This window comes from Elgaria multicarinata, chromosome 3 (genome assembly GCF_023053635.1).
Source record: "Elgaria multicarinata webbii isolate HBS135686 ecotype San Diego chromosome 3, rElgMul1.1.pri, whole genome shotgun sequence".
Lineage (NCBI taxonomy): Eukaryota > Metazoa > Chordata > Lepidosauria > Squamata > Anguidae > Elgaria > Elgaria multicarinata.
In genome coordinates this window covers 159,275,610-159,289,046 of record NC_086173.1, presented here as the reverse complement: position 1 = coordinate 159,289,046, position 13,437 = coordinate 159,275,610, and the positions used below count along the sequence as shown (strand labels likewise).

The 13,437-nt window shown below is 45.0% G+C and overlaps 1 protein-coding gene across 4 annotated transcripts in view; it reads right to left on the bottom strand.

The window, feature by feature from the left end:
• LOC134396125 (zinc finger protein 585A-like) overlaps positions 1 to 13,437 on the bottom strand; it is a 31,235-nt gene continuing 17,798 nt past the window's right edge. For 3 of the 4 annotated variants that reach the window (XM_063122488.1, XM_063122486.1, XM_063122490.1), the window contains exons 8-12: positions 13,112 to 13,240; positions 7,942 to 10,113; positions 6,881 to 6,987; positions 3,823 to 3,900; positions 1 to 964 (exon numbers count right to left, since the gene is read on the bottom strand). In XM_063122488.1, the coding sequence (XP_062978558.1) occupies positions 3,856 to 3,900; positions 6,881 to 6,987; positions 7,942 to 10,113; positions 13,112 to 13,240 (2,453 nt within the window). In that variant the 3' untranslated portion in view covers positions 1 to 964; positions 3,823 to 3,855. The remainder of the gene's footprint in view (positions 965 to 3,822; positions 3,901 to 6,880; positions 6,988 to 7,941; positions 10,114 to 13,111; positions 13,241 to 13,437) is intronic. The other variant, XM_063122489.1, reaches the window with a different exon arrangement.

Genomic DNA, 13,437 nt, shown 5'->3' with positions numbered 1-13,437 from the left:
TGCAGGTAACATATATTTATTTACTCAGCAATCCAAAATAAACTCTTACCAATATACAAAAATAATTAGAAGCATTTGGAGTAGGTGTACAGCTTAAAAGGACATGATTACAAATGAGGCTTTTTTTTGGTAAATGTTGGTCAATTCAAAGCTGGGAAATTGTCTACTACATATGAGGCTACATTCAAACCAGAAACAATTAGAGGTGGCAGAATGGGTAGTAGCTTCATATAAATGGATTAGTTGGTTTCCAGTTAAAACTATAAAGGTGGGGGATAAATCAGAATTATCTTGGTGTAACTGCACAGTCAGGTGAACAGGCTCTTTTTCCGAGTCCCTCGTGCCGTACGAAATGCAGCGGAGCCTTCCTGGTGGTGGCATCTCAGTTCTGGAACTTTTTACACAAGGAAGTTCATCCAGCATCCTTCTGCTGTCTTTCAGGATTCCGGAGGCACGTATGTATATATTATATTTAATGTATTGCCTTTCTAAGGTGCTCAGGATACTGCCCCCCCTCCCCAATCAATATTTTAGCCTCACAGCCACTTTCACTACAAGGAAGGTTAAGACTGAGAGACTCTGATGGCCAAGATTAATCCACCAAAAACTCTTTGATACCAAATTATACATATAAAAAATATTTAAAATGAAGAACTATTTCTTCTTCTTTTTTACATTCTTGCCTGTATTTATCTCTTATCAGCCTCCCCAAATCTGTTTGCATTTCAGATGTTCTGGAGCGTACCACGTTGGGTCAGCCGGTTCTATACTGCAATATATTGTGATTTTTAAAGATATTATTGCATTTTACCAAAATAATTTAAAAAATGTAGTTAACAATAAAACACTCATAGAGGGCCTTTTGCCATAGAGTGGTGCAACAAAAAATAACACACGTAAGATGAATAAAGATGAATATTCTGATGAATGTTTCAGGTTTGACAGACAATCTTGATCATGGCACCTGCGAAGAAATTGGAGATTTATTCACATCATCTTTAAGTTGTTCTTCCTCCAGCAAGTTCAGGGCAGCATCCTACATGGTCCTTTCCCCCTAATTTTATCCTCACAACAACCCTGTAAGATAGGCTAGGCTGAGAGAGCATTACTGGCCCAGTGCCACCAGTGAGAGGATTTTAGAGCTGAGTGGGGATTTGAACCTGAGTGAGGGGTGGGGATGGATTTGACCCCAAGGCATAGGGGGTCAACAGTCCTGTTCTAGGTGTTCAGGGAAAGGATGAAGGGAAGCACATTGAGAAATGATATGGGGTGGGGAAGTGATGTCATTTGGTGGTGTAGTGGCTAAGGTGTTGGACTGGGAGTTGGGAGATCCTGGTTCTAGTCCCCATTCAGCCCATAGAAACCCACTGGGTGACTTTGGGCAAGTCACAGACTCTCAGCCCAGCCTACCTCGCAGGGTTGTTTTGAGGATAACATGGAGAGGAGGATTATGTACGCCGCCTTCGGTTCCTTGGAGGAAAAAAAGGTGGAGTATAAATGTAATAAATAAAATAAAATAAAATAAAATAAATAAATAAATAAAGATGGCAGAATAATCTGTAGCTCCACTCCACTACCCAAGTAGACATCCAAGATCCTAAAGACAAGCTTAGCTACAGTTATCCATGTTCTGATAACCCCTCGTTTGGATTACTGCAATGCATTATACGTGGGGCTGCCTTTGAAAACGGTCCGGAAACTTCAACTGGTGCAAAACAGGGCAGCAAGGTTATTAACAGGGAGTGGCCGGCGAGATCACATTACGCCAGTCCTTTTACAACTTCATTGGCTGCCAGTCCAGGTCCGGGCCCAATTCAAAGTGCTGGTATTGACATTTAAAGCCCTAAACGGTTTGGGGCCAGGTTATCTGAAGGAACGCCTCCTCCCATATGTACCTACCCGGACCTTAAGATCATCTACAGGGGCCCTTCTCCGTGAGCCCCTGCCAAAGGAAGTGAGGCAGGTGGCTACTAGGACGAGGGCTTTCTCCGCTGTGGCACCCCGGTTGTGGAACGAGCTCCCCAGAGAGGTCTGCCTGGCGCCTACACTGTACTGCTTTCGTCGCCAGCTGAAGACCTTTTTATTCACTCAGTATTTTAACACTTAATTTTAACTTAAATTTAAATTTTACTGTTTAACTCTGTATTTTAATCTTATATCAACTTTGCTGTGTGGTTTTATCCTGGTTGCGCTTTTTATATTGTATTTCATAATTGTGTTTTAACCTGTTGGGTGTTTTACTGTGGTTTTAATTTTTGTGAACCGCCCAGAGAGCTTCGGCTATTGGGCGGTATAAAAATGTAATAAATAAAAAAATAAATAAATAAAATAAGCTGGTGAAAAACAAAATCAGAGAGAGATCCTGCACCAGGGAATGCCAATCCTAAAGATGGTCAGTGAGAAGCATTTTTGACTTAAAAAAATAGAGCTGCAAAAAGAGGCCTCCCTGTTATAACGGCAAGAGAAGGCCTAAAAAGACGGCTAAAGTTGGCGTAGATAAAGACGTCAGGAGTTGCATAGGGTGACCATTTGAAAAGGAGGACTGCGCTCCTGTATCTTTTACAGTTGTATAGAAAAGGGAATTTCAGCAGGTGTCATTTGTATGCATATGCAGCACCTGGTGAAATTCCCTCTTCATCACAACAGTTAAAGGCGCAGAAGACCTGCCCTCTTTTGTATCTGGTCATGCTAGGCAGGGCTCCTGTAGCTTTTACTTGTTGTGATGAAGAGGGTATTTCACCAGGTGCTGCATGCCTACAAATGACACCTGCTGAAATTTCCTTTTCTATGCAACTGTTTGAGCTGAAACTAAAAGAAGACAAAAATAGGTTCCATAACAATATTGGTTCACGCTCCCATATCAGCAGTGTTTCACTTGGGAAACTGGGCACATAATTCTTATAGCTAGAAACTTCACCCTATGATATTACAAAACTAGGAAATTTGTGGGGGGGAAAACCCCACAAAAAAAACTCAGCTCAGATTTTTTTTTTTTTAAAAAAGAAATTGACCCCAGAAGCAGAGATCAGAGTATATAAAAGAAATGAGCATTCTCAAAAAAATAAAAGAGGCTCAAAGGAAGAAAATAGAGGCAGAGATTAATGCGTTGGAAGATCAGCATAAGAAATCAAGTAGTCATCACACTTCAAAACAACTGACATGTAAAAACAACAACCCTGAATTGCAACCTAAAATTACAAGGAATTGAAATTATGTTGTTCAAAAATATTATGTATTTGGGAACAAACCAGGTAAACTTCTAAGCAATTCATATCAGAAAAAACAAAACAAAAATAGAATATACTCAAATTAGAGAAAGCAAAATAATTTTCATTCCATCTCAAATCAATGAAATATTTAGCAAATACTTTAATAGGGTGACTCTATGAAAAGGAGGACAGGGCTCCTGCGTCTTTAACAGTTGCATAGAAAAGGGAATTTCAGCAGGTGTCATTTGCATGCATGCAGCACTTTAAAAAAAACACTATAATTTTTAAACAATTTGCAATTGGGAGTATTGTTTTAGTTGATTAAAAAGGTTTTTATTTTAATTGTTTAATCTAACTGACTAAACATTACAGAGCTCTAATAGATATCCTCTGAAATGGACGGGTCCATCTCTAAAAAGATAATCCGACCTCATGCATTACTTCTATAAAAGGAAAGAACAAGAGTGATGACAAATAAAAGCTACAGTGGCCCGATATTGGGGCGGGGGGTGGGTGGGGGGGGGTGAAGGCAGGATGCAAATAAATATAATAATAGTATAATAACAATACAGTGATCACAGGTTCAGAGTAGTAGTCAAGAATGTCATCTTACCTAAGCTTTGCTCCTCGATGCAAATAATCTGGCCTATGCAGTAGTTTGCACAAGAAATAAATCGCCATCCACGTTTATCTGGCAAGATAAAAATTAGAATTAAGGGCCTCTACTGTAAACTGGTCAGAAAACAGAGGGCGGCTTAGCAAATTTTAGCACGGCGGCTTGTGATTTTGCAGTTAAGCAAAGCAATTAGGAGATATGTCTTCTCATCTTCAAAGCACAGGTAGACTGAATGCTGTGGAGGAGGAGGAATCCTAGAATTGTAGAGTTGGAAGGGGCCTACAAGGCCATCGAGTCCAACCCCCTGCTCAATGCAGGAATCCATCCTAAAGCATCCCTGACAGATGGCTGTCCAGCTGGCCTCTTGAAGGCCCCTAGTGTGGGAGAGCCCACAACCTCCCTAGGTCATTGGTTCCATTGTCATACTGCTCTAACAAGTCAGGAAGTTTTTCCTAATGTCCAGCTGGAATCTGGCTTCCTTTAACTTAAGCCCGTTATTCCGTGTCCTGCACTCTCATAGAATCGCAGAGTTGGAAGGGGCCTACAAGGCCATCGAGTCCAACCCCCTGCTCAATGCAGGAATCCACCCTAAAGCATCCCTGACAGATGGTTGTCCAGCTGCCTCTTGAAGGCCTCTAGTGTGGGAGAAGAGCCCACAACCTCCCTAGGTAACTGATTCCATTGTCGTACTGCTCTAACAGTCAGGAAGTTTTTCCTGATGTCCAGCTGGAATCTGGCTTCCTTTAACTTGAGCCCGTTATTCCGTGTCCTGCACTCCGGGAGGATCGAGAAGAGATCCTGGCCCTCCTCTGTGTGACAACCTTTTAAGTATTTGAAGAGTGCTATCATGTCTCCCCTCAGTCTTCTCTTCTCAAGGAGGAAGAGGAGGATCACGCCAGCTGGGCCTGAACCCTAACATCCCACAATGGGCGAACACATGGATGTTGGGGTGTGCAAGACTGGGGGACACAGCCAGCTGGCACGATCAGGCTCCCCCTCCACACGTTCAGTCTAATGTGTAATTTGAAGGTGCCAAAGAGAACTCTTCCATTCTAGAGAATGGGATGCAAAGAGACACCGGGCATTCCTAAAGGATTTGGAACGGTTGGATTTCAAGGCCACATGACACCGAAGCAATCTAGAAATACAGACCAGAGGCTTTGGCTACAAGGATTTCCACCACTGCCCTTTCAAAGTGCTCAACATTTTTCTCCCACATCACTGATTTGGCCACATCTGTGGTTTGATCGAAATAACCAACACAAATAACCAATGCTGTGCAGAGTTTGAACCACCGCTGGTTTTCATGTTGTGTGGAGGGCACCACTGGTTATTTCCTCGGCCCCACCATTGGTTATTTCGTCAGCCACAGAGTCGCAAAGGCAAGAGCGGTCAAAGCAGTGGCTGCCGCTCTAAGTCTAGCTGGCATGATAGATTTTCGGCAGCAATGGCTCATGGGATACTAGCAGGAGGACTGAGAGGGGAGAGACGGCGGGGGATGAGTAAGTCAACGCAGCGTAGACTAACAGTCAACTCAACGCTGATCCTAATCCACAACACAGTTGATCATTATCATGTCATCTGGGGAGTACCCGCTAGATAAACAACTGTTGAGTTTATTATGACCCCACCGTTGACTATCGCGTTGTCCGAATGTGGTGTTTGGCTCCCAAACCAGCATCGTCATACGTGGCCCATAGAACTGAAAATGCTGTGCACCTTGTAGTAGAGCCTAATCTAAGCGTCTGATGCCTCCTCCCGCGTTCCATTTTAACACTGTGACTCCATGCAGACTTGATGGGCGGTATCCAACTGGGCTGCCAAGCTGCTGCTGATTATGTCCCGCCAACAGACACTTCCACTGGCACAATGCCAGGATACCTGAGAGAGCGCCTTCTCCCTTACCAACCTGCCCGGTCCCTGAGGTCCTCCGAGGGCCTGCTCCTGGTGGTTCCACATAGATCCACCCTCCGATTGGAGTCCACCAGGGGAAGAGCCTTCACCGTGGTGGCTCCCCTCCTAAGGAATTCCCTGCCTCTGGAGGTCAGGAAGGTGCCAACTTTGTGCTCCTTTCGGCGCTTCCTGAAAACATCTTTATTCCAGGAAGCCTTTCCTTAATATCCAGCCTTGAGTCACTGTATTTGCTTCTTTTAAAATCTGTTTTAAGTGTTTTATTCTGTTTTCATTTTCATTTTATCTTGTACACCGCTCCGAAATTTTCAATGGAGAGCGGTATATAAATATTGTAAATAATAATAATAATAATAATAATAATAATAATAATGCAGAATTAGAAGCTCTAAATGTAACCCCGGAAATGAGTGGAAATGTTAATTTTCAGATTGGGACAGGTCAGCGGAACTCCACTTCTGTGAACTCCACTGACCTGCCTCGTTTTGGAAACAAATGTTGCTGCTCATTTTGAGCGGCTTTTAGAACTGCTAAATCTCCATTGCAGTCGCTTCAGGGCTGAATAGCAGGTAGCTTCCTCCACCCCCCTGCTCCCTCTGTTTTTGCTCCACATTCAGCCTGGAGCACTCCTGGGATGTTTCGGTTGGCCTGATAAAAGTGCTGTCTTACTGTGGATAAAGGAAAAGAACCTCTCGTGCAAGCACTGAGTCATTACTGACTCTTGGAGGGACGCCAGCTTTCGTTGACGTCTTGATGAGCCTCGTGTGGCGCAGAGCGGTAAAGCAGCAGTTTCTGCAGCCGAAACTCTCCCCACGGCCTGAATTCGATCCCAGTGGAAGCTGGTTTCAGGCAGCCGGCTTGGGTCGACTCAGCCTTCCATCCTCCTGAGGTCGGTAAAATGAGTACCCAGTTAGCTGGGGGAAAGGTAATCACGGCCGGGGAAGGCAATGGCAAACCACCCCGCTATAAGGCCTGCCAAGAAAACATCAGCGAAAGCTGGCGTCCCTCCAAGAGTCAGCAACGACTCAGGGCTTGCACGAGAGGTTCCTTTCCTTTTCCTACTGTGGATAGTTGGAATTTTTATTGGTGGCTGACACAGCGACCTTTGCTTTTTCCAAAGTAGCTCCACAAACAGATTCCTTACCACAGCAGTACTTATCGTCTCCACAGAAAGCTCTGTAGGTTCCATCGATTCCGTAACCACTTCTGAAATGGGCAAAATTATCTGATTTGCTTCGAGAGCGGCGAAACCTAGAGAGAAGAACGGAAATGCCTGTAGATCAGCAATTGGTAAACTGCAGCATGATTTTGCCTCGTCCACGAGACCACGGCGAAAATGGTTAGACCTTTCTTTTCGGACGGATATGTCACCTTTTAAGTATGCTCAGGGTTTATCTGTACTTGTATATTCTACACTTTGTTTAGTAGGGCATCCGTTTTAGGGAGTTAGCAGGCAGCCAAAGACTCCAAGAGTACTATAAAAAGAAACTTCAATGCGTTATACGTGGGGCTGCCTTTGAAAAAGATCCGGAAACTTCAGCTGGTACAAAACAGGGCAGCACGGTTACTAACAGGGACTGGCCAACGAGACCACATCACGCCAGTCCTTCTACAACTTAATTGGCTGCCAGTCCAGGTCCGGGCCCGATTCAACGTGCTGGTACTAACATTCAAAGCCCTAAACAGCTTGGGGCCAGGTTATTTGAAGGAACGCCTTCTCCCATATGTATGTGCCCGGACCTTAAGATCAGCCACAGGCATCCTTCTCCATGAGCCCCTGCTGAAGGAAGTGAGGCAGGTGGCTACTAGGAGGAGGGCCTTCTCTGCTGTGGCACCCCGGCTGTGGAACGAGCTCCCCAGAGAGGTTCGCTTGGCGTCTACACTGTACTACTTCCGTCGCCAGTTGAAGACCTTTTTATTTTCTCAGTATTAACACCTAATTTAACTTAAATTTAAACTTTGCTGTTTTAATTCCATGTTTTAACCTATATCAATTTTTGCTGTGTGGTTTTATCCTGGTTGTGCTTTTTATATTGTATTTTGTATTTGTGTTTTTAGATTGTTGGTTGTTTTTATGCTCTTCATGATTTCAATTTTTGTGAACCGCCCAGAGAGCTTCGGCTATTGGGCAATATAAAACTGTAATAAATAAATAAATAAATAAAATCACAGCATTTGCCGTCACGTGCTCATGCCATGTCTCACCTGTGTGTGTCCTTTCGTGCCTTCGAAGCTGGGAACGTCTAATAAATCTTTTCCCACAGTGGGGGCACTCGTACGGTTTCTCTCCTGTGTGAGTTCTCTGGTGGATAAGGAGGGACACTTTCAGCTTGAAGGTTTTCCCACAATCCGTGCAGGAGAAAGGGTTCTCTTTGCTGTGGGTTGCCTTATGGGCCTCCAGGGAGGCTTTCTGGTTAAAGCTTTTCCCGCACTCTGGGCAAGTGAACGGTTTCTCCCCGGTGTGTATCCTCTGGTGCCTCGCCAGGTTGCTTTTATTATGGAAGCTTTTCCCGCACTCGGTACATAAGGACGGCTTCTCTCCCGTGTGGACTCTCTGGTGCGTATTGAGGGACGACTGTTGACTGAAGCTTTTCCCACACTCTGTGCACTGATAGGGCTTCTCCCCCGTGTGGGTTCTCTGGTGCATAATAAGGTGACATTTCGAATGGAAGCTTTTGCCGCAGTCCGAGCAAGGGTGGCATTTCTCTTTCGCAAGGCTTTTTGCGTCTGTAGTAACGGCTTCGCTGCCGTTAACACTTTTCTTGGAGGGGTTCAGTGACTTCTCTCCTCTGTGTGTCCTTACGTGCAAAAGGAAGCCTCGTTTCCGTTTGAATTTTTTCCCACACTCAGGGCAGATGAATGGCTTCTCTTTGCTATGGGTTGGCTCGTGTTCAATAAGACACACTTTCTGAATGAAACTTTTCCCACACGTGGCACAAGTGTACGGCTTCTCTCCTGTGTGGATTTTTGTGTGTCTAATCAGGTTACCTTTATTAGAAAACCTCCTTCCACACACGGTACATAAATATCGTCTCTCCCCTGTGTGTACGGTCTTGTGTTTACTGAGGGCCTGGTTTTTAATGAACCTTTTCCCGCATTCCTGACACTGAAAGGGCCTCTCTCCTGTGTGGATTCTCTTGTGAACAATAAGGGACACGCGGCTCATGAAGCTTTTCCCACATTCTAGGCATTTATAGGGCTTTTCTCCCGTGTGGGCTCTTTCGTGCAAAATAAAACTCCTTCTCCAGCGGAAGCTTTTGCCGCAGATGGAGCACTGATAGGTCCTCTCTCCCGTACGGATTGTCTCGTGCGTATTCTTTTTGTGTTTGGTCAGGTTGTTTCTGTACCTGAAGCTTTTCCCGCACTCAGGGCACTGGTACGGCCTCTCGCCGGTGTGGATGCGCTCGTGTAAAACCAGGCGATGTTTCCAGTAGAAGCTTTTGTCACAGTGCGAGCACTTGTGCGGTTTCTCTCCTCGGTGGCGTTTCTCGTGTCCGGTCAAGGCACATTTGGTTTTGAAGCGCTTGCCGCAGTCCGGGCACAGGTACGGTTTCTCTCCCGCGTGGGTATTTTTGTGGACCACGAGAGCAGCTTTCCCATTGTAGCGCTTGCCGCAGTCGGAGCATTCGTAGGGCCTCTCATCCGTGTGCATCCTCTGGTGCTCGATGAGAGAATATTTAAAAATGAAGGTTTTGCTGCAGTGCGCGCAGGCGTGGGGCCTCTCTCTCGTGTGAGCTCTCACCCTGTGAGCATTGAGGTACTTTTCAAGGGTGAAGCTCTGGTCGCAATCTGCACATTTGTAGAGTTTCTCGGCTGTGTGGATCCTCTTGTGTATCCGAAGTAACGATTTCTGATTGAAGGTTTTCTCACACACGGGGCACGAGTAGGTCTCGCCGGCGTGGATTTTCTGATGCACCGCCAGGGATGTTTTCCATGGGTAGGTTTTCCCACACTCAAGGCATTCATACGGTTTCTCTCCAGTGTGGGTCCTCTGGTGGGTAAGGAGGGATGCTTCTTGACTAAAGGTTTTCCCACAGTCAGAGCACTTGTAAGGTTTGTCCCCCGTATGAGATCTCTCGTGTGCAAGTAGGCGGGCTTTCTTATTGAACCTTTTTTCGCACATGGAGCATCCGTATCGGTTGTCTCCCGGATGCGATCTTCTGTGTTCAAGGAGGAGCGATTTTTGACTGAAGCTTTCCCCACACTTGGAGCATCCATAGGGCTTCTCCCCTACCTGAGAACTCTCGTGTACAGTCAGGTTCAGAACTTGTGGACTATTCCCTTCGGCCTCTTCCACTGATATTCCAGCAATGTCCATTTGCTCTGATCTTTCCACCTGACAGGTATCGCCATCATTGGCCTGTATTTGGTCACCTGCTGAATAAAAGAAATATAAGAAGGGCTGGATGTACTCCAGTTCTTAAAAATAAAATTAAAACATGAAACCTGGTGTCAAAGTACGCTAAATCCTGTACAAAATCCTGTATAATAGAACAGGCCATCCATTTTCTATTCTTCCCTGTGGGGAAGAAGATGCGAGGGAGACTGGAGCAGGCAGGCACCATCGGAGCCTGCTTCAGTTGGACACCCCCCCACCCCAGGGCTAACATCTTCACCTTGTGGGGAAGAAGGAGCTGTTGGTTTGCCCCTCCATTGGGAGATGAGAGGACGGAGCAGGGCCTTCCCATCAGCCTAAGCAGTCTCCTTAATTTCTTTTTATTTTCTCCCTCTTCCCTCCATCCACTTTTCCTTGTGTGTCATGTCTTTTTTTAGAATGTAAGCCTGAGGGTAAGGACTGTCTTCTTTATTGATACATTGTAAACTGCTCCGAGAGCCTTTTGGCTGAGCTGCGGGATAAAAATACTCTAAACAAATAAATAAAATAAATGTGCTTGCATCTAGCAAGTTCCTTATTCATACAGATATAAAACTTCAATGCATTGTGGGGAATTCTTTGGGCAGCCTATTTGATGAAGTCAACTTCTTGGCAAGTTGTACCTTCTAAAAATGGGAATATTCACAGGAAACCGTTGTTCATCATACTCCTAATGGTTTCCTGTGAGCATTGGTACAGCATGCCAGGTAAGTTGTCTTCATCAAGAAGGCTGTCCAAAGAATTCCCACAATGCACTGGCGTTGAATTGAAATAGATAAAGAAATAAGGAATTTGTGTGTCACACTTCCCCATTAGATTTTCTGAGAGGTTTACAAAACAAGACCACATCACACCAGTCCTTTCCCAACTTCATTGGCTGCCAGTCCAGGTCTGGGCCAGATCCAAAGGCCTAAACGGCTTGGGGCCAGGCTATCTGAAGGACTCCCATATGTACCTGCCCAGACCCTAAGGCCATCCTCAGGGGGTCCTTCTCCGTGAGGCCTGCCAAAGGAAGTGAGGCAGGTGGCTACCAGGAGCAGGGCCTTCTCTGCTGTGGCACCCCGGATGTGGAATGATCTCCCTAAAGAGGTTCACCTGGCACCTACACTATACTCTTTTAGACGCCTTTTTATTTTCTCAGCATTTTAATAGTTAAACAATTTAATTTTAACTTCGTTGTTTTAAATTTGTATTTTAAATCTGTATTCATTTCTGCATTGCTGCTTGATTTTATCCTGGTTGTGTCATTATATTGCTTTTTATATTATGCTTTTGTTTTGCATTTTGAATGGTTTTTATGGTTTTGATTTTTGTAAACCGTCTAGAGAGCTTCGGCTATTGGGCAGTATAAAAATGCAATCAATCAATCAATCAATCAATCAATCATAAAAGTAACAAACATTTGGCTCTTCGTCGTCCTCAACTGTCACTTGTCATCAGCCATCTCAGCTGACTGAAACAGAGGAAGCCTGGGTTAGTAGGGCCCCACTCCATCGGCTTGGCTGAGAGACCAGCAACATCTGGCTCCTCCTCTCTCTCAACTGATCACCACACCTAAAAAAGGATATTATAGAGCAGGAAAAAGTGCAGAAAAGGGCAACTAAAAGGATCAAGGGACTGCAGCATCTCCCCTAGGAGGGAAGATGATGATGATGATTTGCATTTTTATACCGCCCAACAGCTGAAGCTCCCTGGGAGGGTCACAAAAACTAAAACCATCCAAAGTATAAAACAAACAGTATAAAAACATGATATAAAATACACATTAAAAATTGATTAAAAACATGCCATACAAGATTAAAACATCTTTAAAATGTTAAAACATCTTTAAAACATTCTAAAATGTTACATCAACTGGGATTGTTCAGCTTGGAAAGAAGGAGGCTGAGGGGAGACATGACAGAGGTATACAAAATTATGCATGGGGTGGAGAATGTGGAGAGGGAGACCTTTTTCTCCACCTCTCAAAAGACTAGAATCCAAAGGGGTCATCCCATGAAGCTGATGGGGGGGAGATCCAGGACAAATAAAAGGAAGGACTTCTTCACACAGCGGAGAGAAATTATGGAACTCACTACCACAAGATGTAGTGATGGCCACCAATCTGGATGGCTTTAAAAGGGAATTGGATAAATTCCTGGAGGCGAAGGCTATCACTGGCTACTAGCCCTGACGGTTGGGTGCTATCTCCAGTATTCGAGGCAATAAGCCTGTGTGCACCAGTTGCTGCGGAACATGGGCGGGAGGGTGCTGTTGCACCATTTCCTGCTTGTTCATCCCTGGCCGATGGCTGGTTGGCCACTGTGTGAACAGAGTGCTGGACTAGACGGACCCTTGGTCTGATCCAGCATGGCAGTTCTTATGTTCAACTGTTTTTCACGCCGGTTGCAGTAGAAGAAAGGAGACATTAGGGCCCCGCTCCATCAACTCTGCTGAGACACCAGCTGTCTTTTGGCTCCTTCCCTTCCTAAACCGTTTCCATTCCATCCAGTCGTTACAAAAACTATGCCACTGAATTGGCCTGGCCTGTTTTCCTCTTCCCTCCGTACCTTCCCTCAATCCCACATCACTTTTCCATCACGTGTTTTACATTGTAAGCCTGCAGGCAGGGACCGTCTTGTTTTTAGTCTGTGTACAATAGGCAGTATCCAACAGTGTCAGTAGGCAAAACTCAAATAGTGTGTGCGGAGCTCCGCTGAATTTGTCCATCGTCTTTTACATTTTAAGATCCGTTGATGTTGAATGATCATGTATAAAGTGCCTAAAGTATATTAAACCTTGGGCAGTATCCAAATGATGTTGCGCTGTGGGAAACTAGGTTCCAAGCTGTGCGTAAGAGGAGATTCTGATTAAAGTTTGCGCAACAGCATTAGAGAGGATAAGATGAGGACAGAAGAGACAAAACCAGCTTTCCTGGATGGCTAAACGGAGGAAATTGCATCAGTTCTTCAAGGAGAACAAGTCTCGGACAATAAAAGGATGCCGCCACAGATTTCTAACCTGCCATTTTCCTCCTCCTCTTCTTGGCCACTTCTTTTCCCTCCTGATTCCCAGAATCCTCTTGGGCTTCTTCACCCTCGCCTCCGTCCGACCATGGCCCGTCGTCGTTGCTCTCCAAGACCTCACTTGCTAGAATTAGCAAAGATATGAGAGAGAAACTGAGCCTCAATTTTGCTTCTTCTTTCTTTTTTTTTTACTTCATATGCTACCTTTCCTCCAAGGAGTTCAAGGTGGCAAATGTGGTCCACTTCTGCCATCCCACCCATTTTATCCTCCTCAGTAGGTCGGCCTGAGAGAAAGTTACTGGCTCAAGGTCACACACACAG